The 24,875-nt window shown below is 43.8% G+C and overlaps 1 protein-coding gene across 3 annotated transcripts in view; it reads left to right on the forward strand.

Annotated features, from left to right (window-relative positions):
• POLK (DNA polymerase kappa) overlaps positions 1-24,875 on the forward strand; it is a 64,825-nt gene that overhangs the window by 13,958 nt on the left and 25,992 nt on the right. For all 3 annotated transcript variants that reach the window (XM_019482430.2, XM_006271955.4, XM_019482425.2), the window contains exons 2-4: positions 6,466-6,640; positions 9,737-9,856; positions 22,734-22,886. In XM_019482430.2, coding sequence (XP_019337975.1) covers positions 6,503-6,640; positions 9,737-9,856; positions 22,734-22,886 — 411 coding nt within the window. In that variant the 5' untranslated portion in view covers positions 6,466-6,502. The remainder of the gene's footprint in view (positions 1-6,465; positions 6,641-9,736; positions 9,857-22,733; positions 22,887-24,875) is intronic.

Below are 24,875 nucleotides of genomic sequence, written 5' to 3' on the forward strand. Positions count from 1 at the left end.
GATTCTCCTTTCTGGTTTCCCTGATTTTGCACTAAAGAGATTTAGCCCGCACAGTTTTGAAGGACACTGCAATTTTTCAAAAGGTTGTTGTAATGCACTACCCCAAAAGCTCTCTGGAGCTGCCTGCTCTGCTTAAACTATTCAGAATGAAGTATGTATGTGAATTCCTGAGCCTATAAGACTACAGCCTCTTTCAGGCTTTTGTAATCAATTTTTAATTGCATTTTGCTTTAGTGGCAAACAAGGCCCTGTATAAATTAACTTCCCACTCAAAACATTGCTTCTTATCCTTATTAGTTTCTCTAGTAAAATACCTTGTTACTTTAACAATTTCTACAGTTTCACAAGTTCCTCCCCCTCCTTCAGTTTCTTAGCTGGTTAAATAATTTTTGTATCATTGTTTACATTGGTAGATCTTCCCTGACTTGGAATTAACAATACCGTGAGGTAGTTAGCATCAGGAGCAATGCGTAGGGGGTAGCGCCACTGTTGGCAGCACCTGCGGGTGGTTGCTGACCCCTGGTTGGCAGTCGCCACCCTTCCACCCCCGCCGCCAGCACTGTTGGTGGCATCTGCAGGAGCTCCACGCTTACCGCTACCAGGCTCCCACCACCAGACTTCAGCTGCCGCCAGCTCCAGCCACTGGGGGCACGTGCCGTTTATGGTTAGCGGCGTTAGCCTGAAGTCAGGCAGAAGGCAAAATATGTTTGCACCTTATAGACTAAATAAATCAGAGATGTATAGCAGAACTTTTGTGAGCCCTAGCTCACTTCATCATGTAGTATGCCAAGGGTTTATTTTTTCCAAAACATGCCTTTCTGCAAACAAGAGAGTCTTCAGTTTCTATTTCTCTCATTAAGCAGTTGAAAAGTATATAAATTGTGCCTCATCTTTTTCCCTTCTTTACATCATAAAACTTGGTTAGGAACTAAAGACAAGTCTCTAATTAACTGGTGTTACTGGTGTCGTTTTGTTGTTGGTTCTTTTCAGAGAGTTCTCAAAAAACAGGGCTGGAAAAGACCATCTAGTCCTACCCCCACTCAAGGCAGCATGACCGCTGTCTAAACAAGAGGTATCACACTCAATAGGCGCTGCAGGCTGGGTTGGGCCCACGGACTGAACCTGTGTGCATCGGATTCAGCGTGCAGAGCTGGTGTGGGCGTCACATGCAGCATGCATCCTGGACCAACCCTGCGTACTGCATGCAGCACACATGCCGACTCCACTCCCGCATATAGTAGGCTGGCATGTGTTGCACACAGCGTGCAGGGCCAGTTCAAGGTGTGCAGCAATGCAGCATGCAGGAGTCCAGTCCAAGACCCACAAGCAGCACCATCGTCCAGATGATGGGGCTTCATGGGCTGGATCCAACCTATGGGCCATATCTTTGACACTCTGGTCTAAACCAGGGGCGCTCAACTCCCAGGCTCCCCCCTGCCCAAAATTTTGGCAGGGAAGGGTGGGGAACAGTGGCAGCATTAATTGCTGCTCCCCTGCTGCCAAATTTGTGGATTCATGGGAAGCCTTGTGGGCTGGATAATGCAGACTTGCATACTAGTTTGGGTGTGTGGGTTGAGTATAGGCCTGGTCTACTGTGCGCGCAGGTCAGGGCAAGCATGTTTCTGATCTGCTGGGCACATGGGTCAGGGAGAAAAGATTGAGCACCACTGGTTAAATCATTTCAAACAAACATTTATCTAATTTACAGTTAGAAGCATTCAGTGATGGAGAATCCCTAGCCTTTTCAGATAGTGTATTCTTGTACTTTCTCTCATTGTTAGGAAGCTCTTCCTAACAGCTAAATCTTGCTTGTTTCAGCCCATTATTTCTTGTCCTGTCCCTATTGACACAGAGTAACTGTCTGCCAGGCACTTAAAACAACCCTTTTTCTGTTTAAAGACTGTTACCAAATCCCCCTCAATTATCTTTTCTTCAAATGAAATGGTCCTCGTTCTTCCAACCTTTTCCCCCATATTTCATATTTTCGAAATCTCTGATAGTTGTTGTTGGTCTCCTCTGATCTCTTCAGTTTGTCCACATTTCTCAAAGCACAGTGCCCAGAACTAGATGCGTTACCCTAGAGGAGGCCTTGCCAGAAGAAGAGTTACTCCTTGCAACACACGTGATGTTCGACTTAATACATCTTATTATGCTATTAGTTTTTTTCTTCCAACAGCATTACAGTGTTGAGTCATATTTAGCTTGTGATCCACTATAACCCTAAGCATAATCATCATCAACATCTTCACGCTCCTCGCTGGTTGTGTAATGTTGAGATAAAACACTTGACTGATGGGAGTTGCTGTTTGAAACTTGTGCAATAAAACTGATTTTGGGGGGGAATTATTTGAATGAGGAAGTTAGAGCATGATACACTGAGATTGGGAGATCTTTCCAAACATTGAGAACAAAACAAAAGGACCTGCAAAGACTACAATGGTAGAAGGCAAGGTTGTTTGGGTAAATGTGATATCATTTATTAGACCAACTGAGTGGTAGACTGGTAGAAGGAAGGTAACAGTGAGGTAGGTATTCAATTATAGGCAGTGTGAAGGAAACAAAGGAGGACAAAAGACCCAGAATATGGGCAGGATACTGAGAGGCATGATGGGCATCTACACTGACTTAAGCTATAGACATTACCTTTGTGCCAGAAAAAAACCTGTTTTCTGGCCACAGAGAGCAAGCATACAAGCATTTCAGCAGTTTATACAGAAAGAAACTGCTTCTGTCACAAACTGCTAGCTCTTTCAAAGAGCAACTATACTGCTCTGGGAAGTTTTCTACAGCTATTGTAATATACAATTACAATAGCTGTAGAAAACTATTGAAGCAAAGCCTCCAATTGCTGCCCTAGGACAGTCTGTGCCAGACCTGCAAGCAGAGCTCCAGTTTGCTGGCACAGGGGAGCAGGGGCAGGGAGGGCTGTCTCTCCTCTGCTGTTACCTCCAGCTGATGCCCATGTGATACTGGCTGGAAACACCCAGTCTGCCACAGGGGCCTGGGCAGGGTAGAAAAGGAGCATCTCCCTGTTGCCCCCTAGCTAGAGAGCTCATTTTTGAGGTGAGTGTGTAGCTCTCTTGGCAGGGCGCTGAAACACCTGTATGCCCCTGCTTCTTACCGCATTTTCCAGTAGTGCAAATTTCCTGGAAACATGGAGTCCTGGAACTGAATGCCTGTCCCTAGCCTGAAAGGTATTATATTTCTGCCTATGTCTATTATCACTAGGTTTTCTAGATTGCAACATTCCCTGTTGCAGCTGCTGTTAGGATGACTGGAAGGGGAAGTTCTAGTAAATTTTGCATGGCATTTGGAGCAGTCACTCAAGCATGGGAAGGATCCCTATTCGTCTGAATTGTGAGGCCCAGCTGCTCTGTTAGGGTTTGCTGAGTGTCTAGTTCTCAAATACACTGGCAAGTCACACCATCATAGGTGGAAAGCATGCTTCAGAATAATGGTTGACTTGGATCTGTATGGCATCCTCCGTTGCCATCTAGCCTTAGAGTAGCCAAGATGTTATTCTTCTGATCTCTTTGTTAGAAGTCCAACAGGCCAAAGCCAAAAAGCATACAAAATATCACTTAGCTGGATTTGGCTCTCTTAAAAAAAATGGCATAAATAATGAACTGGATAGAACTTAGAGTACTTTTTGTCAGACTGAACTTTAAATTTAGACAAAAAAGCTTTCTCTAATATAAGATTGCAAGTAGTCATCTGCTTTACAGGGGGAAAATTAGTTCAGCAAAATGGAACACTGGCATTCTTCTGAAAAATAGGGGAAACAAACATCTCTGGCTTAGGCCATGGCATATTCATTTTCTGAGTAATTTAGAAGCTCCTTTGTTGAAACTACTGTACAAATGTGTGTTTTATTAGGGAAGTTCCAACACCTAAATTTATATGATTTCCACTGTCATGTAATGAAGTGACTTATACCGGATGGGTCTGCAACTGTTGCACATTCATAGATTGCCCCTGAAGGGTGGGGCTTGTCCCAAATAGGAAGGACCCGTAACTCAGGAAGTAGCTGCAGAAGGAAATTTGGAGAGTGTGTCTGCTTCCTGCATAGGGGAGAAGTTTGAAAGTTTTTGAGTCAGCAGCTGTGGGTGGGGATGAGCTGCAACTGTACCCTCTTTTCATAATAAATACATATTCTCTTATTTACTCTGTGTCATTGTTCAGAGGGCTTTCTTTGTTTGTGCTAACCCTTCAAAAAGGAGAGTGCAAGGTCACTCAACAGTAGCCTGGGCAGCATTTCATTCTCATTCTGTTGAATAATAACTTGAGATCTGGGAAACATGCCATATAGTGAGAGAGAGAAAAAGAGGCTCAACCTGTTTACTTTCACCAAGAGAACCCAAAGAGGTAATTTGGTCATAGGCTACAAGTGCTTTTAAGGCTAGGAAATAACTGATATGAGATGACTCTTTAATCAAGTAAAAAGGTTTAGTGATTGGGTACTGAAGCTAGACAAATTTGGGTAAGAAACGAGGTGCAATTTTTTAATGATAATCAATACAAAAACTTACTTAGTAACATGGTAGAGTCTCCATCACTTGAGGTGTGCAAGTCAAGTCTGCATATCTTTTTAAAAAAGAAATGTTAGCGCTCCAGCAGATTTTATTGGCTTGCAGAAGATATTAGGGCTGTGCCAAATGGCACTGTTCCATTTTGCCTTGGGTTTCGATGGTTCAACGGAACAGTGTTCCTTTTCTAATTTCATTTCAATACAAAACAGTTGTTCCATTCTGTTCCATCAAAACAGAAAGGCTGTTTCGATGCTATTTCAAAGTTTTGCTGGGAATGGGAAGTCAACCAAGCTGGGCTGACTTCCCATCCCCAGCACTAGATCAGGCCGGGATCCGGGAGTCAGCACAGCTGAGCTGACTTCCCATCCACCATGCTAGATTGTGTTGGGGGTGGCGAGGCAGCCCAGCTGAGCTGTGTCCTGCCCTGGCGCGATCTAGCATGGGGGATGGCATATGGTGAGTCAACCCAGCTGGGCCCCCGTCCCCTGCCAGATCTTGCACTGGGGATGGGAAGTTAACCCAGCTGGACTGACTTCCCATCCCCAGTCTATGGTCGAAATGTTTTGACGGTCAGAGCGTTTTGACTAGCCTCATTTTGTTTTGAGGCTATTTCAACAGCCTTTGTTTTGTGTCGGAACGAAACGGACAGTGAAATTTCGCACAGCCCTAGAAGATATTACTAGGTGAAGTTTTATGGTTTGCACTGTGCAGAAAATTCAGCTAGATTAGGGGTGTCCAAGTCATCTGGCTGTGTAGGCTGGACGAAGGAGAGGCATTAGGCCAGTCTGAGGGCTGGATCAGGTCCACAGACTGGCCCCTCATGCTGGATCCAGCCTCAGGGCTAGTCTGGTGGGGACACCACATGCAGCATGTGCTCTGGACCAGCCATGTGTGCTGCTTATCAGACATGCGCTGGCCCCAGCCCCGTCCTTGGACCCAGCAGCATGTGGGACTGATCCAGAGCATGTAATACATGCAGAGTACAGGACTAGTCTGGGGTGTGGACTGCATGTTGTACCCTCACCAGACTGAGTGAGGGCACAACATGCCCTGTTCACAGGCCAGATCTTTGATACCCCTGGGCTAGATGGTCAACATGAAATGTATGAATCTGTTATTTGTTGGAATTCTTTAATGATCAGAGGTCAAGAAAACAGACCTTATGATGAGAGGCTGAGAGCCATGGGACTCTTCAGCCTAGAAAAGCGCAGGCTCAGGGGTGATCTGGTGGCCACCTATAAATTTATCAGGGGTGCTCATCAGGATCTGGGGGAATGTCTATTCACCAGAGCGCCCCAAGGGATGACAAGATCAAACGGTCGCAAACTCCGCCGCGACTGATTTAGGCTGGACATAAGGAAGAACTTCTTTACTGTCCAAGCTCCCAAGGTTTGGAATACACTGTCGCCGGAAGCGGTTCAAGCACCCACTTTGAACGCCTTAAGACACATTTGGATGCTTATCTTGCTGGGATCCTATGATCCCTGCTGACTTCCTGCCCCTGTGGCAGGGGGCTGGACTCGATCCTCCGGGGTCCCTTCCAGCTCAAATGTCTATGAAATCTATGAAATGTAACCTGCTGGTTGGCAGTGCCAATTTCATTTCTTATTTTCAGTGAGTCTGTAATAACTAGTTACAATAAAAGCCACTGCACAGCTGTAAACCCAATGCATTATGCTTGCACAAGGGACTTTACCTGCAGTTGTCAGGGCATCTATACTTTTTGTATGGGTGCTATCTTTTAGATTCTTGTAAGAAAACTAGGCAACCAAATGCTAGCAATAATCTGAGGTGAGTATGTGGAGCTGAGCTACTTTGAAGAAAACATATTAGGAATGCAAATGTGATGCATATAATGAAATGGGAAGTAATTTGTGGAATGATATTAATCATCAGCTGGAATTTTGAAAAACGTCTGGAACTTGTTCTTTTTCAGGCGTTGAAATTGGAGAAAGTGCTCTCTGGATTGCACTATGGACAGCACAAAGGAAAGTGGTGATGTCTCTTCTGATAATGGGTTTCTGCTTCGAGTAGGCCTCAATGATAATAAAGCTGGAATGCAGGGACTGGATAAAGAAAAAATCAACAAAATCATAATGGAGGCCACCAAGGTTTGTTTATATAACCTTTCATTAGTGTTAGCTATAGATAAGTTTCTTTGTATTTTACTTGTTGTTTCTGCTTGTATAAAGTATTGTATTTTGCCTGTATAAAGGGAGCCATCTTGCAGCTTTCTCCAAGGATATGCATATTGGGTACACAATACATTACCTTCCCCCAAACTGATGTGGAATCTGCTAGAAAAATTGGATTCTGTAACTGTTTTTAGACTCCTCTGTACTTATAGGACCCTCAAAGTGAAATAGCCTCTGGTATATTCACAGGCAGATCTGGGATTTACTAAAGGGGGATATGGCATAATGCCCCTCAGACCTTGGAGGGATGGATATGAAGCATGGTTGGAGCCCTGGGTTGGCAGGAGATGCTGGGGAGCTGGGCAGGGAGCAGTTGCACGAGGCGATAAATCCTTGTTTTTGTTTTCAGAGACTCTTCTTTTCATGGACTAGTCTGGGGATGACTCTTCAGGGACAACTCTTAATTATCTAACCGTCACATTCCTTTTTAACAATAGTGGTCAAGGTAGCCTTACATTGGTTGTTACTTTATGGAAAAAATACTTTATTGAAAACCTTAAAAAACTGTTGCTTTAGATATTGTTTTATGTATTGCTATTCCTTTCACTGTACAAAAAATATTTGCTTGAAACCAATATTTTTGTTTGTCATGCATTTGATCCATCTTTTTATTGTTTCTTGAAGACATGACTCCTTTTAAGAGATGTGCTATTGCCCATTTGTGGAAATAATTTCTGTATAATTACCAGGGATCCTGGTTTTCTCCGTTAAAAAATCCAAAATTCTCTGAGTAAACCCCCCCAAGATCCACATTTTTCCATTATTAAAATGAAACACCACGTGTGTGTTTGTGTGTGTGTGTCTGTCTCTCTCTCTCTCAGTTGAACACAATGTTAGTGATATATTTACAATTTCAAAGCAATTTGGAAGCCTACCAGTGTCTCAGTCATTATAAAATAAATTCTAAATACCTTTATATTTTGGTGTTTGATTTTGTTTTTCTTACCATGGAAAATCAGAGCTCTTCCCTCTTTGTTCTGTCCTTCCTTACCCCCTTCTGCTTTGTGGCACTAAGGAGTCCTGATATACCAGTACCCTGCCCCTGCTTATGCCATTGCCCCTCACTCCCAACCCACATCCCTGCTGGTGCCCCTCACTCTCAAGCTACAGCCACCCGGCCCTGCCAGTGCCCCTTATTCCTGACCCACAGCCCCGCCACTCCTCCAATCCCCTCTGGTGCCCCTCATTCCTAACCCACTGCCCCCAGGCCCCAGCCCATCCAGTGTGTGGGGGAGGGTGTGTGTAGGACGGGGGGGCATAGATGACTGCATAGGCGATGCGTTGGGGGGAAATTGGGGGCCACATGCCCCCCTAGATTTTTGTGCCCACAGTGGGTCTGCAGGGGGCTGCAGTCTGGCCCAGTCAGCACTTGGCAGGAGCTGCCTCTACAGCCCAGCAGATGGGACCCAGTGCAGGAGGGCCCAGTGGGCAGGACTGAGCAGGAAGATAGAGTGGGGTGGGGTGGCTTGGTGCTGCTGCTGCCACCACTACCTGGAGTGCTGTGCTGCCATGGCTGCCAAGATGAGGCGCAGTGATGGTGGTATGGAGTTGTGCCCCCATAACCAGCTTGCATGGAAGTCTGAAACGTTCTCCCAAGATTCTTTTCCCTTTCATTTTGTCCAAAAACCTTTCCAAAATCATTCACTGCTTTGTGTTACATTGTGAGGTACTGTAAGAGCAATAAAGGAGAATCCAGACTTAAACAGTGAAAAAATATACAACTAACACAGAAGAGAGAGCATGGGACTCTTCTTTCTTCATCGCCACAATAGCGTTTGCTTATAGAAAGGAGAGGTGATATCCCTTGTATTTGGATGCAGTTTCCCTCAATCTCTACTAGTTAGAAATCAGTGTCATCCTTGGCTAAATTCTTTACTTCAGCAATCTCCATGAACAATCGGTTCCATATATTGTGTAAAGAAGTGTTTTGTTTCATCAGTATTGCATGGTATATCTTTCAGTTTATATGTCCCCATATTCTTGTGCTAGGAGACTAATAACATCTGTACTCTGTAACTATTTTTCTCTGTATCATTATTGGCTACTATAAATACCTTTATTATAACCCCGTTTTACTCATTTCCTTTCTAAGATAAGGAATCTTGGTCTTTTCATTTTCTTTTCATTTGAGAGATTTTTCTATGCCCCTAACCATTCTCATAACTGGTCTTCTGAGCAGTTTCTAAATCTGCAATATTTTTTTGTGATCAGTAGCACATGTATGGCTCTAGATAAAGCTGTATTCCATATATAATGCCGATTTATATAATAGTATCGTTTTTTCCCTCGACGAACCTATGTGGACCTGTGAGGAAGTGCTGGTCATGTAAAGTAAAAATGTTTTACTCAGTGGGTGCATCTACACGAGATGCTACGTTGTCGTAGTGCCAGCAGGCACAATCTGTGAGGCCAACGCTAGTGCAGTAGCATTGGAAATGACCTGGTCTGCACAGTAATGCAGTACTTAAGGAAGTACTAAATGAATGCACAGTAGCAACTGTGCAGTCCGGTGCACATATAGATGTGCCCAGTGTCCTCTAATACACAAAAGAAAACAGTGCAGAGGGTACAGTTTTTTGGGGTTATTTCTGCTTTGTGTGTATGTGTTTATTTCTGAATTTTAGTCTAACACTCTGGGATGAGTTCCTTCCACTTCTGAGTCTAACAAATTTCCTGAAAAATACAGTAAACTTTGAGGAGGGACAGAAGACTATTAACTTTATGTATGTTGAATATGTGAATTACAGACCATCATTATTTTTTTTAAGTGTACCTGATTATTTGAAAATCCAAAACATGTACTGATGTGATATTATTAAGTAATCCTTAAAATATCTAGAATTTAAAATATGATGAGGCTGAATTTGCTTCTCAGATAAAATTACTTTCATTTTATTACAGCTGTATTTCTAATATAAATGAGATCTGTGTAGATAAATAATGTCTTCTTTTATAGTTTACTAATTCTAGAGAGAAATTAATTTAAAAATCTATCTCTTTTCTTTTGGGTAGGGTTCCAGATTTTATGAAAATGAGCTTAAAAAAGATCAACAAGTTAACCAACGCATTGAAAAAATGATGCAGCTGAAAGATAAAATTACCAGCCAGCAGCTCTTGAAAGCACAGCTCCAGGTACCAATCAACTTTACAGTTTTTAGAATGGAGGAAAAATAATTGGTTTGGGGGTGTGATTTAATGATGTCTGTCCTACTTTTTTAAAATGGTCCTGAAGGTGTTATCTGCCTAGTTCCATTTATAAATTGAGAAGAGCTTTTCAGGAAAAAACCCAGAGATTGCTTTGATTATATAAATATATGTTTAGTTACAAAAAAGAATATTAAAATACATATAAAAATAATCTCATGTGAAGTGTTTCTTATATGAACAAAAGGGAATTAAATCGACTCTTCTTTCCCAATCCTGAAAACAACTAATCAATCAATAATATTAAATCCATTGCTTATGGTGAAGTTTTATGCAATCTGTTCATTTACTTTCTTAAGTATCATAGCAGTTTTTTAATTTAAACAACTTGCTTCTCCTTTTTAAAACAACTTCCTGGTTCATGCATGTAGGCTATTAGATGGTTTATCAAGATGGGGAAAACATTATTTTATTTCTGCAGGTGGTGTATCTATTATGGAGTGTTAACTAAGATAATAGTGTCATCCAAGTCTTTAAAAGTTTTACAGATAATCTGACTGAAACTTGCGAATAAACTGGACATAGATGCATGTTCTGCAGTATAAAGATGGTTTCCTTTTACTGAGCTGTATGCATGCACACCCAGTTTTGGTGGGGTTGTGTGAGGATGCTTTTCTTGTCCATGAGAAACACCTCTGCATAAGTATTCAGATACTGTATAGTGATGGGTTCTTGGTTGCTAAGAACTTTTTTCCAACTACTCAGTTGATCTAATAAAAGATATCACATCTACGCAAAGAACATTGCCTGCTTATGATACTTTAGTGATTGATGATGTTATAAGAACCTTGATGGTGTTGCATACAGAATCAGAGTTAAAATAAAATTGTTAAGGTGGTTAAAGTAAGGCATTAAAAAGTTAGGAAAGGACAGAATTGTTTTCCTGTGCAACTTAAATATGTTTCTTTGTATAAATGCATTATTATTTTTCCTTTCCATTACAGCAGGGCTGTTCAACTTCTGAGTGGTTATGGGCCACAGGCCCCTCAGCCACTTGTCACATGGGCTGTATGCCCCCATCCTGTCCAAATCCTATCTTTCTTCATCCCACAGTCTTTAATCTCATTCTCTCCTATTTCCTCATAATTTAGGAACAATTTTGGAAAGTAGGGCTGGAAGTGACCTCATACGGTCATCTACTCCAGCCCCCTGTTCAAGGCAGAATTGTCCCTGACTAAACCATACCAACTATTTGTCCTACCTGTTCTGGAAAATTTCCAGGGATGGAGATTCCACAACTTCTCTAGGTAGCCTGTTCCAACATGTGACCACCCTCAGAAAATTCCTCCTAACCACCAACCTAAATTCCCTCTGCTGAAGCTTGAGGCCATTTCTCCTAACACTGTCTCCTGTGGCCACAGAGAAAAGCCCATCTCCATCCTCTGTGTAATCACCCTTTAGGTATTTCAAGGCTGTTATCAAATCCTCCTTGAGTCTTCTCTTCTCCAGAATAAATAACCCTAGTTCTTTTAGCTCATAAGTCTTGCTTCCCTTAATAAAAAACATTTATTAGTGGTCCCTGGCTGCCCCTTTGAAAGCTGGTGGGAGGTGCGGGCTTTCAGAGGTTGCTATCAGACTGGGCAGGCTTTGTGACTCCACTTCTGTGGGGCTCCTGGCATCCAGCTGGGAGCCCGACATGGAGACAAAGAGTGTGATGGCATGCGACTGGACAGCTGGTGAGTGAGTAGAGGAGCTCCTGCCTGCAGTGCCAGGAGCCCCATGTGGAATCATGGAGCAGGCCTGGTCTGGCCTGGCAGCACGTGGTCCCAGCTGCAGTGCTGAGAGCCCCACATGCTGGCACAGAGTGCTGGCATGTTGGGCTCCAGCTGGGCCAGGCCAGGATGGTTCCATGCCTTGACATGCAACTCCCCACTGGACTGCTGGAAGCCCAACATGGAGGCACGGAGCTAGCCCAGCCCGCCCTGATGGAACCAGCCTGGTTTGGTTTGAAGATGTGCACCTGCAGGCCCAACTGGGCTAGCTCTATCTGCCATGTATAGGTCCTGGGACTCAGCCAGAGCTGCCTACTGCCAGGGGGCTTTGCATGCTATGGGCAATGAGTGCCCTGAGGGCCCACTGCCTGTTGCTGCTGTTGCTGGTGGGGGCTGTGTGCCATGGGGGTGGGGCATGTGATGAGAGGACCCATACCCACCCACATACCCCACACACACTTCCTTACTCACAGCCCCACAAACCCCACACCCACCCACACACACCCATAACCCCCCATAAACCCCACACCCCTTCACAAATCCACCCCCCAAAATCCCACACACACATACCCCATGCCCACCCCCCAAACACACTGCACACACACTCCACCCACACAATATAGATGACTAAGACTTTATTTTGAGCTATTATGCAATCGCCTCTATATACATGATACAAACACATGCAAATAAGGGGAAAGTAAAAAAAAAAAAAGTAAAATACAAATTTGTTTTTGACATAAAATTAAAATATGTTATAGTAGATGTTTAATTTTTGGTATCTGATTTGGTTTTTTTTCTGGTTCCAAGATTGCAAAACCCCTTTCCCAAAAAGAATACTTCCAGGGGTGGGACTTTGGTCCCAAAATGGCAGGGACACCTGCCAAGGGGCGGAACTATGCAGCCCTTGACAGCTCACCAAAAGTTGTTAAGTGACCCTCCAGATGAAATAATTGTCCACCCCTAGTCTAGTCTGTATTTCTTTAGGTTGTTAATGAGAATGTTGTGGGAGACCATGTCAAAAGCCTTGCTAAAATGAAGGCATTTCACATCCATTGCCCTCTCCCCACCACAGAGCCTGTCACCTTATCATAGAAGGAAATCATTTGGTCAGCTATGAGTTTCTTTTGGTGACTGTGCTGGCTGGTCCTGATCACTGGGGATCCTGGTTTTCTCCCATTAAAGATCACAGATTCTCTGATTTAAAATGCCAAAATCCATCACTCCCCACCCACAGCCCCTTGGCCCTGTTGGTGCCCCTCACTCCCCACCCACAGCCCCCTATCCTTCCAGCTGGGAGCCAGAGGGGGCCCCTAGCTGCCAGAGCTATGGGGCCAGGGACACAGGTCCATAGCCCTTTCACCCCCACAGCAGCGGCAGAGCCCCAGCTACTGCCTGTAGGAGGCAGTAGCTGCTGTAGCGGAGTGTAGCCCGGAGCCCAGCTCTCCCTCCCCCACGGGCAGCACGGGGCTGCCCCTTCATAGGAATAAAGGGGTCACAAAAACTAATCCAGGTAAGGGGATAAAAAAAATTAGCCCCTGCTCCATCCCTGGAAATTTTCAGGAACAGGTAGGACAAATAGTTTAAACCATAATTAACACAATCCAGTTTGTGGGTTCTTTGCTTGTTGCTTCTCCCAACATTACCCCTTTCCCCTGTCTTTTCTACCTTTGTATTCAAATCACTCTTTCCATTTTATATACTGGATTGTCCATGTCCTTTCACAACATCTGATGAAGTGAACTCAACTCATGAAAGCTTGTGCTATAGCTAGCTCTACTTAGTCTGTGAGGTGCACAACCCTGCCTTCTGTTTGAGTTCAGACTAACATGGCTAACTACATCTCTCTGTTTGTAGAAACCCTTTTTATTGCCTTTTATGTCCCCTGCCAGTTGCATCTCAAATCTTGCCTTGGCCTTCCTAATATTCTCCCTCCATGCCTGTGTTATATACTCATCCCAAGTAATATCATGAAGTTTCTACTTCCTGCAGGATTCCTTTTTGAGTTTCGACTGTTGCTGTTTAATCAGGCTAGTTTCTTATTGCACTTCCTAGTCTTCTATCTTATTGGGATAGCTTTTTCCTTTGCCTTAAAAGGTCCTCCTTCAAGTACAACCAATTCTCATGGGTTTCGTAGATTCATAGATGTAGGGTCGGAAGGGACCTTAGTAGATCATCAAGTCTGACCCCCTGCCCTGGGCAGGAGAGAATACTGGGCTTATATGACCCCAGGTAGGTAATTGTCAAGCCTCCTCTTAAAAACCCCCAAGGTAGGAGCCAGCATCACTTCCCTTGGAAGTTGGTTCCAGATCCTAGCTTCCCTTACTGTGAAATAGTGTCTTCTAACGTCCAGCCTGAACCTACTCTCAAACAACTTATGGCTGTTATTCCTTGTTACTCCAGGAGGTGCACAGGTGAACAGGGTCTCTCCCATTCCCTGCTGGTCCCCCTCAGTAAGTTTGTAAACAGCCACCAGGTCCCCTCTCAGCCTTCTCTTGTGAAGGCTGAACAGGTTCAGGTCCCGTAGCCTCTCCTCATAGGGTCTGCCCTGCTGTCCCCGGATCATGCGAGTGGCCCTCCTCTGGACCATCTCAGTGCTGGCCACATCTCTCCTAAAGTGCAGCGCCCAGAACTGGATGCAGTATTCCAATTGTGGCCTGACCAGTGTTGCATAGAGGGGGAGAATCACCTCCTTGGCCCTGCTTGTGATGTATCTGTGGATGCACGACAAGGTGTGGTTGGCCTTCCTGACTGCATCCTTACATTGGCGGCCCATGTTCAGTTTGGAATTGATAACGACTCCAAGATCTCTTTCTGCCACTGTGCTTTTGAGAAGGGAGTTCCCCAGCCTCTATGTACACTGTAGCCACAAAATCATGATTAAAAATGTGTCAGCTAATGTGTTACCCGACATAGTTCTCAACACACCATAATTTCCCAGTATGTACGTAACCTCTGTGTGGCTATTTGTCGTTGCAATTTACTGTTTTCACTTGCTTTCGAGAAGGGAGTTCCCCAGCCTATAGGTATGCTGCTGGTTCTTACTGCCCAAGTGCAGTATCCTGCACTTGTCAGCATTGAATCCCATCCTTTTCTCATTCACCCACCTCTGTAACCTGTCCAGGTCCAGCTGTATCCTGTCCCTCCCTTCTAATGTGCCGACCTCGCCCGAGATCTTGGTGTTGTGAGCGAATTTGAGCAGGGTGGCTTTCACCCTTTCATCCAAGTTGCTAATAAAAAGATTTCCCCTTAGACTTGCCTTCCATGGGATCCTGCTCACTAGTTCCCTCACTTTATTAGTCTGCTTTTCTGAAGTCCAGTGTCTTTATTTTGCTGCTCTCCTTCCTTCACCCCACTTTAGGATATTGAACTCAATCATTTCATGATCACTATCACTCAAGTTACCTTTCATCTTTACATTCTTAACCAATTCCTCCCTGTTTGTGAGCAGCAAGTTGAGAAGAGCTCCCCCTCCACCTCTCCAGTTGCTCTCTGTGTCATCTGCATCAAAAAGTTATCCCCAACACACTCCAAGAATTTGGTGGACTGCTTGTGCACTGCTGTGTTTTCCTCCTAGCAGATGTCCTGATAATTAAAAGTTCCCCATGAGAACCAAGTCCTGTGATTTAGAAACTTCTGTTAGTTGACTCTTGGCTCCTTGTTGTAAACTCCCAACTAAGCAATCCTTGCTTCTACTCCCTCTGCCCCCAAGCTCCTCATCTCAGTCCCAGTCTCATTGCCCAAACAATTTGTCTTCCACTGGGAGTTCCCAGTACAGATAAGTCTTCCTACCCCCACTTCCTCACACCCTAGGTTCCTTGTCAAAGTCTTCTATCTACCTTTTCCTGGGCTGTTGTTTTCTTTGCACTCCAGTCAGGCCGTTTCCTCCCTCTGCTATCCTGCCTGATTGCCAGCAAGGGAGCTATTGAAAACATGGGAGTGACACTCTTCCTGTTCCCCCTTCCAGCCTCTGGATTAAGAGCAACCAGGAGCAGCAATCACAAAACTCAGCTCCTGCATCACTTAACTAGAGCACACTGTAGCTAGAATCTTTGGAGAATTTAGCTGTTAAACTCAAACTAGCCTTTACTGGTATGTGTAAATGGCAGTTTTTCAAAAGCTTGTAACCTGGCCAGAACTGAGCAGAAAATGTTTTTAGGGCCAGTGAAAAGTGACCTTCCTGCCAAACTTTGGAACAAGCATTAGTGCATAAGTGCTTCTTAGAAAAATGGTCCTAAGACAGTTTTTTAACATAAAGGTGGGGAGCTTCTTTTTTTTAAGGTTCTTCTTTGAAATGGCTAAACCCAATGGGGGGCAAGCTTTTTAGCAGGTGTGCCATAAATTATCCCTGCAGCTTCCCCAAGTACTACTCCAGTCCCCTTCTCCTGCCTGATTTGTTGCTCTGGTTTCTGCTTCCTGTCCTGTTTGCCCCTCTGCTACCTGTCCCCTGCCCAGTCTGCGCTCTGCCACCCCAGAGGCTGCCACATGTGCCACAGGTTGGCCACCCCAAGGCTAAACAGTTCTAACTGGAGCTTTCAGAAAAATGTTCAACCTGAGGAAAGTTTGCAGCACTGAACTTCAAGTCCGGATTGTCAAAATGATAAGCAACCAGCAACAGGGTCTTAAACTGAGAATTGTTGAGCAACCTTGACTGTAGGCGTTAAGGTTAAGCTTCACTAATTAATTCTGATTCAGGTCATAGATTCATAGATTCATAGATGTTAGGGTCGGAAGCGACCTCAATAGATCATCGAGTCCGACCCCCTGCATAAGCAGGAAAGAGTGCTGGGTCTAGATGACCCCAGCTAGATACTCATCTAACCTCCTCTTGAAGACCCCCAGGGTAGGGGAGAGCACCACCTCCCTTGGGAGCCCGTTCCAGACCTTGGCCACTCGAACTGTGAAGAAGTTCTTCCTAATGTCCAGTCTAAATCTGCTCTCTGCTAGCTTGTGGCCATTGTTTCTTGTAACCCCCGGGGGCGCCTTGGTGAATAAATACTCACCAATTCCCTTCTGTGCCCCCGTGATGAACTTATAGGCAGCCACAAGGTCGCCTCTCAACCTTCTCTTGCGGAGGCTGAAAAGGTCCAGTTTCTCTAGTCTCTCCTCGTAGGGCTTGGTCTGCAGGCCCTTGACCATACGAGTTGCCCTTCTCTGGACCCTCTCCAGGTTATCCGCATCCTTCTTGAAGTGTGGCGCCCAGAATTGCACGCAGTACTCCAACTGCGGTCTGACCAGCGCCCTATAGAGGGGAAGTATCACCTCCCTGGTTGCAGATGATACCAAGCTGTGGGGAAATACGGGCACATCAGAGGATAGGGTAAAGATCCAGAACAACCTTGACAGACTAGAATCATGGGCGGAATGGAGTCAGATGAGATTTAGGCAGAAGTGCAAGGTCCTTCATCTGGGTAGGAAGAACTTTCTTCATAACTACATGATAGGCAGTGGTCCACTGGCTGGCACAGCATTTGAATGAAACCTGGGGCCACAATTGACCTGAAGATGAACATGAGCCAACAGTGCGATGAGGTTGTCAGAAGGGCATGTAGAACTCTGCTGTGCATCAGCCAATGTTTTGCCAGTAGATCCAAGGAAGGAGGTGTTCCTCCCTCTCTATTCAGCATTGGTGAGGCCTCAGCTGGAGTTCTGGGCACTGCACTTCAAGAAGGTTATAGATAAGCTTGAGAGGGTACAAAGAAGGGCCATACAGTTAAGGCATGGAGGATAGGCTGTATGGGGAGAGAGTCCAGGAACTGGGCCTGTTCATTCTGAGGAAGAGTAGGCTGAGAGGTGACTTGAGAGCTGTCTACAAGTATGTCAGGGGTGAGCACCAAGATCTAGGGGAGCAACTCTCTAGGCACCTCAAGGGAGGATGAGGACCAATGGGCATAAGCTAATAGAGGGTAAATTTAGGCTAGACATAAGAAAAAACTTTTTCTCTGTAAGGGTCACCAGAGTCTGGAACACACTCCCAGCAGAGGTGGTGCAGTCACCCTCCTTGGAGGTGTTCAGGATGAGGCTGGACAGGCACCTTGTTGAGCTTGTCTGAGCCCAATAACTTCCTGCCCATGGCAGGGGACTGGACTTGATGATCTTACAGGTCCCTTCCAGTTCTGTTATTCTATGGTTACATAAGGGGTTGTGAGAGGCTTAAAATGGAACTGATAATGTAAAAGAGAGGATTAAAGTAATTTCTGCCTGTTTTTCCTCAGTGCAAACTGAGCCTTCTGCATGCTCAGGCTCTTGCACTTGCTGGTCATTTTCCCCTTTCAGATAGTGATTCTCAGTGCATCCTGTCCTTTCGCTCAACAACCCATTGTTTAAGAATGTGAATATGCAATATAACCCCGCCCCACTCCCCGCTATGCTGCTAATTGATCATTGGTACTTTAATAGATGTTTAAGGAGAATGAGGCACTAACTGAAAATAAATGCCTAACATTTCCTGGGCCCTTTAAAATCTGGTTAGCCCCATGTTGTTTTTAACACCGGTTTTGTATTGCCAATGGGCTTCATTTGTTTATCATGTTCTCTGCTTCTTTGTGCTCATTCTCCATTATATTCTCCTCTACGAATTCTGTACCTCTTACTTTCAAATGTTGCCTATGAATGTGTCATCACATGATCCCTTCTCCTCAACTAGTCTGGAATTAATGAGACACCAATAAATCCATGCTTCTGTTTAAGACTGTAAATTCTTATTTCTATATTAAATCTTACCACTTTGTAGAACATAGAAAGTTTTGTGGGTCAGTTCTTTTTATGCCCAGGAATATAACTGTTCTCAGAGAGGCAGTCTACACTGATGCTGAAATGCTAAGGACTTCGAAAAAGCCATTTTTCCTCCCTTTTTTGGACAGAATCCTGTTGATAATTGACATGGTAACAATATAATCCGTGATTCCTAGAATATAGTATGCTTTTTGTAGTGTTTTGCTCATGTAATAGAGCTTGCAGGTGCCATGGGTCTTAACAATTGCATCAGAAACCAAAAATACCATTAATATATTTTTCATTTTCTTTACTTTAGACAGTCTCCTTTGCAGCCAGATGGTGCAGAGAAGAGTCTCTCAACATAATCTCTAATGTCATCAGTATACTTCTAGAGTTTTGGCAATCCTTTAAAATTGACCATTAGCATTTTAAAGACATTAATTTGTCCTTATAAATTACATTGAGAATCCTAAATGCTAAGATTGGAGTTCCATGCCTCATGAATGCCATATTGGTCGATTAGGCAGCAAAAGTTTTTATATGCAGTTATGACATGCAGCAAGTTCCCAATTTGATAAATTGTCCATGACTTATTTAGATTAGCCAAACTATCTTTCCCATAAATGCTTGAAGTTCTGTATGGGGAGGTTCAGATAGGGATTTTTTAATTAATTGGTTCAGTACTGTTATTAATTAATAACTTTCATTACTATTACTAGCAATTACACAGCTGGTGTTTAAATTTGCCATTTTTATACGTGTAAATTATAGTTCAGATTTTAACTCTCTTGTCCCCTGTCACAGGGTATGTATGACTGGTCACTCTTAGTCTCTTGCCGGTCTACTAGATGGTTTTGCAAACATAAAAAAGTACCAGGTTAAGTTTTTAAATGCCCGCTTTATGATCTACATTTATATGATGTTAAAATATTTTTTTGGCATCTATTATGCATCTTAGGACAAGTTGCAAGGAATTTTTTCAGTGTATCTGTCTAAAAATATCAAGAAAAAATAAGAATTTTAAAACTCTTTTGCTTAAGACTTAAATTTTTACAGTTTTTTTTCCTCTCCCTGTATTTTAGAAAAAAGAAACCATACTTATCAAAGTATTTTTTTCCTATGAGAAGATGAAAAACAATTCTTTAAGTATGCACAGCTGGCTCACCTCAGAGAAACTACTCCAACTTTCTTCAGCTTTACCAAGGAATATAGTACTGAACAAGCATGATTCCTGGAAGTCAGTCCCCAAAGCTTTTATTTTAGTCTGTTTCTTTTAAGGAGTTCTTGTGACCATTTTAAATATTTTTATCATTTGTGACTAGTGTAAGAAGGTTTATCTTTCTCTTTCTTTTTCTTTTTTTTTCTTTTTCTTTAAATACGGATAGCAGATACTAGTGAATCTGAATCATGCATCGCATGTTAGTAGTATGGTTCATGGGAAAACAGAGGAAGTTGTGTTTAAAGATGATAGAAGAAAACTACAGATTAAATAATGTGACTAGGGGATTGCAAGGCAGCATAAACTCAAACAATATGAAGGCACTTTTAGTTTGAGAATAACCTGCTGATCATTTGTAGACTAAGAGATGATCAGAAAAAAATGAATGTAGAGAAATACCTTCTAACAATTTTAGGGGATCTTTATAATAACAAGTTAATGAACGTTTATAGAAGATTACAATGGAATGACTCTTCCTCCATATATTGCATGACAGTGCTTTCAGTATTTTCAAATACAATTTAAGTTATTATTTGAACTGTTCCCCTTAGACCTTATGCTTTAAACTGAGTCCAAACCGGTCTGACCAGCCTAATCCAATGAACCAGAGCAGGGCTGTCCACTTTCATGCCATATGGTTGACATAGTAGGGGCTGCACACCTAGTGTCTAGTGAGGGCTGCACACTAGCTAGGGCCACAGGCCCTCCCAGGCTGCATGCCACATGTGCATGGCGGGGAGAGGTGCTCCCTCCCACCCCACTGCACCCCATGCACATACAAGTGAGTGTTCCCCTGCATAGCATGGCAACCTGCCTCACCTTTAGCTCCCTATGGGCTTGTCTGTGACACTGCACCATACAGATGCTTGCACTACCCTGCTCCCTCAGGTAGAGGCATGGAACAGAAGCCAGGGGAGGGAGTGGGGAGCCCCAAAACCCTGACTGATGTTGCAGCTGTAACAGTAGTGAGCAGGTGGGAGTCCAGGGGCTGCACAGTGTCCCTTCTCAGGCTGCGTGAGGTCCATGGGCTGTCAGTTGAACAGCCCTGATCTAGGAGAATATGCTGTGCATTGCACGCATGAAAGAAAATTAATCTTCAAGCAAACGAACTGGAGCGAACCAGAGGGATGGGGAAATAATATCTCAGATTACTAATAGTGATTCCTGTAGCAGATCTGTCAAGGCATTTACAGGCTATTGTAACTGTGATCAGCTGCAAAAATGGTGTCTCCTCAGCTCAACTGAGTAGAAAGGAACAAAACCCGAGTTCAAGTGAGTGTACACAGATGTGTTTCAGTTTAGGTGAGTACCCTGTTCTAGTGGTATGTGTACTATGAGGTTCCTAAAGGAAAATGTTTAAAAGGAAGGACACCTGAATAAGCCTTTATTTCCTTTTAACTGCCTATGGCTAAGAGTCAAGAGTTCCCTGGGATGCTTTGAACTGGTTGTTTTCTCCTGCTTATGAGCAGCCTTTTATTGTGCAAATACCTAGTGGTCTCCATAGTCACTGGTTTAGTTAGTTGTAGTTTGATAGTTTATCTTTTGTTTTTTTTCTTCTGAAATTTCCTTTCTCTCTCCCTCTCTCTCTGTTTCTTTCCCCCTAATGTGGTACCAGCATAGTTACACCTAAGTCCCTAGGCTTTAACAATTAATATTGGGCATAATCCACTCTTTATCTGTTAAGTGAAGAATGAGTTCTCATCATGTGAGGCACAGCTGTCCTAGTGGCAGCCCACAAAGGGTAGAATTGCAGCCTGTGGAGTCTATTGGTGTGGCTGCCAGAGCTGCTGCTCTGGCAGCAGCTCTGGCAGCTCTTAAACCCAGGGAGTGAATGCTGCCTCTGCTTGCCCCCTCTCCCACCCTCTTGCCTTGGATTGAATTCAGTGTCTTTGGTCACTGCTGGCAGCTCACATCAGTAGCGGGGAAAAGCAGGTTTTGGAGCAATGCTGACATGCTATTACCTGCTGCCAGAGGTGGGTATCTGGCCTGTGAGAAGCCCCATGGACTGGATCTGGCACAGAGGGCCAAATAAGTTGGACAGCCCTGACCTAAAGATTACTGTTGGGAAAGTACCTAAGTGAAAAACAGATATGCATAGTCAGTCAAAGAAAGAAAACTTGATGTTGTGACTGTATCTACTTCAGGGGCGGGCAGTTATTTCGGGTGGAGGGCCACTCACTGGGTTTTGGCAAGCCATAGAGGGCCGCATGACAGGCAGCCAGGAGCAGATAAATATGAATTTTCTAAATTTTTAGGGGCCCTGTGGGTCAGATAGAATGGCCTGGCAGGCTGCGTTTTGCCCACCCCAGTCTCCTTACATAGTCTACAACTTGCCCTTCGGCCCAGTTACTTGCAAAACCTAGGACCATCAGGGTTTTGGTTGTAAAGGACCTGTTGGTTAGATTAAGTAGTTTTGCCCCTTTATGGCTGGATAAAGTGTCTTTGTCCCTTGCTCAGGAGTATGAAGCTTTTGTGGTGCATGCACTGCTCCTGTAGGATATTGCTGACCAAAAGTTTCTGGTTCAGGTACACTGAATGTGCTCACCTAAAGTGCAGTGCACATGTGTACAACACATTTAAAGAACTACAGTTACTGTACATGCTTATAACCTTTTTTTCCCTTAAAAAGTAGCTCTAGTAAAACCAAGTGTGTATGTGTTGATATAGAATGTTAATATACATGTATTCATGTGGGTATGCATGTGTAAATACAACAGACTCTTGGTTTTTACTTTTTGCCATCTGTTCACTATATTGTTTTCCCAGAGAACAGGTTGAAGCTGAAACAAGCTTTCTCCTCTGAGGATATGGGTATGGGAACAAATCACTATGAAGTAAGCTAGGGTATGAATTTAAAGCGCACTAGCTGTTCCATGGTAATGGCCACATACATGTTACTACTGCAAGAAATGTAAGATATAGCTTACCCTGCTTTCATCGAGGGTCAGACTGCTTCGTACTTAGAAGCCTATGCATGGGTGGCAAACAGTCAACTATAAGTTCACTCTCTATCTTGTGTAGCTACCTTATTCATATAGCCATATCCTTAGTATGTGAAAAATATACCATGTCTTTTATGCTGATTTGGACTTTGGTGCACGTGCCAGGCTAAAATGTTTTTCATTATTGTGTATGTTTATCTGATATGCTTGCACAGGTTGACAAACTTGTGATGGAGTTAGAACAAAGCCGTGACCTCAGCTGCACTATCGTCCACATTGATATGGATGCCTTTTATGCAGCAGTAGAAATGAGGGACAATCCAGAGCTGAAAGAAAAACCTATAGCAGTGGGATCAATGAGTATGTTGGTAAGATTTAATACCAGACTGACGCACAAATCAAATTATGAGAATATTCAATGAAAGAAAATATTACTGCCATGGGACTTCTAAAAATGTGTACAGAGAGAATAAGCACAGATGGAAAGTATATGTTTTTTTGCCATGTAAATTTGGGTTTTATTTTTCAAAGACCTCTAAGTAGTTTGCAAAACTTAGGAATTAAAAAGAGGTTGCAGAAAAGGAAATTTTGTCTTTGATATTAACTTTGAGCCTGGTCAGTCAGTTCAAAGATTCAAATATTCAATTAGAAAATGTTGTTATTAATATGGGAGGGAGGGCCCTGCCTGGTACATTACATTTAAGGCACGATTAAGATTTTAATCACTCCGTAAATAGTAACGTGGCCACATATTAAAACCAATTTATGGCATGATAATATAGCAAATGAGCCACAAAGATATTCTGCATATGAGTAACATCTTTGTGGCTCATTTGTATCATGTCTTAAATTGAATATGTAGCATGTCAGGTCTGACCCATGACATCCCCATGCTCAGCTGAGTATAGGGACCTGGCATGGAGCACCCCAGAGTCTGGGACACAGCCATCCCCTACCAGATCAGTAGATTAGGCTGGGGACAGCATCAGGTCCTGGACCTGGCACCTTTGTCTGATCCCTAGAGGCAGATGTGGGGAGCACTGTGAGTCGACATCAGGGAACATCTCTGATTGCGGGCTCACTGCACCATGGACTTTTAAAAAGTGCATTTGCATGTGGGAACCCAGGTTGTACACCTGCTTTCTTGAATTCCCAGGGTGCCTGTGGAAACAGCAGCTAGGGAGCTGAGAGCCCCTTTCTCCCCAGCTGCAGACACCACTTCGTGTTGTGGCGCATAGAGAGTTAGGAGCTCGCAGCTCACCAGCTACACTGTGGATCTCGATGCATGGGGAGTTTTAAAGAGTGCCACTTAAGTAGCTTCCCTACTGGGGACCTTAAATCCCCTTCCAGGCAGCTCTTGCTGGGATGCCTGGCATAGGGGATCAGAGGCTCTTAGCAGGATTTGAAGTCCCGAGCAGGATTTGAAGTCCCCAAGTCCTGTTCCCCTTTCCCTCCTGCTGGGAGCCTCTGATGTCCCATATCCATCAGCCCAGCCAGAGCTGCCATGCACAAGGTTTGACAATCACCTGATTGTCAGCGCAGCCAGGACAGCCCCAATCTCAGTCCTGATCCCAGCTGGAACCAACAGTCAGCTATTTGTCAGCAAGGCTGCAGAACACATTAGAGCCAGTTCATGGCCCTGCTAGCTTCCCAGCATCCGGTTGACAATCAGTTGATTATCAGCTCGGCTAGATCTGCAGGCACTCTTCTTTCAAATTCCTGGTGTAGGGGGAGCCCAGAATTATGATCCCAGGATCCCCCTGAAGAGTAAGTAGTAATAGCATGTTTAGGATCTAATCTCTGAGTCCACAATTGCACTTCTTGTCATGCACGTGTGGCATAGTAGGAGGCATGATTGTTGAAATCAGGGATCAGATCTCATCATGCCATTAAATTAATGTGTGCCAAGGGTCTAAACCTCCTAAATCAAAAAAGAGTTGGCATAGCTTAAAGAGCATATCTTAAAGATGTTGGATCAGTAGTCCTTTTTCACAGAACTGGGATGGCATCATCAGCCACAGAAATATGACATGATGTCAAGCCATTATGCCTGGAAAGACCAGCTTTTATGGTCATTAGGGTGCAGTGCCTGTACCTATTCAGTCCTATGCTGTTGTGTTTAACATGCTAGTTATTGGTGCCTTTCTGAGTTTATCAGTTAAGAAACTAATTTAATTTAATCCAGTAAACCAGTGACAAAAACTGTCAAGTTCCAGACCCCAGAATCATGCAGTTCTCATGATGTAGATAAATTACAAGCTATAGTATATACATACTATACTGAAGTCACAGTTTCAGTTATTGTGAGTTGATAGATTGTCTGTGGCAGGAGTGTATATAGCTTTATTTTCTTTAAT

This window comes from Alligator mississippiensis, chromosome 3, assembly GCF_030867095.1.
Source record: "Alligator mississippiensis isolate rAllMis1 chromosome 3, rAllMis1, whole genome shotgun sequence".
In the NCBI taxonomy this organism is placed as follows: Eukaryota; Metazoa; Chordata; order Crocodylia; family Alligatoridae; genus Alligator; species Alligator mississippiensis.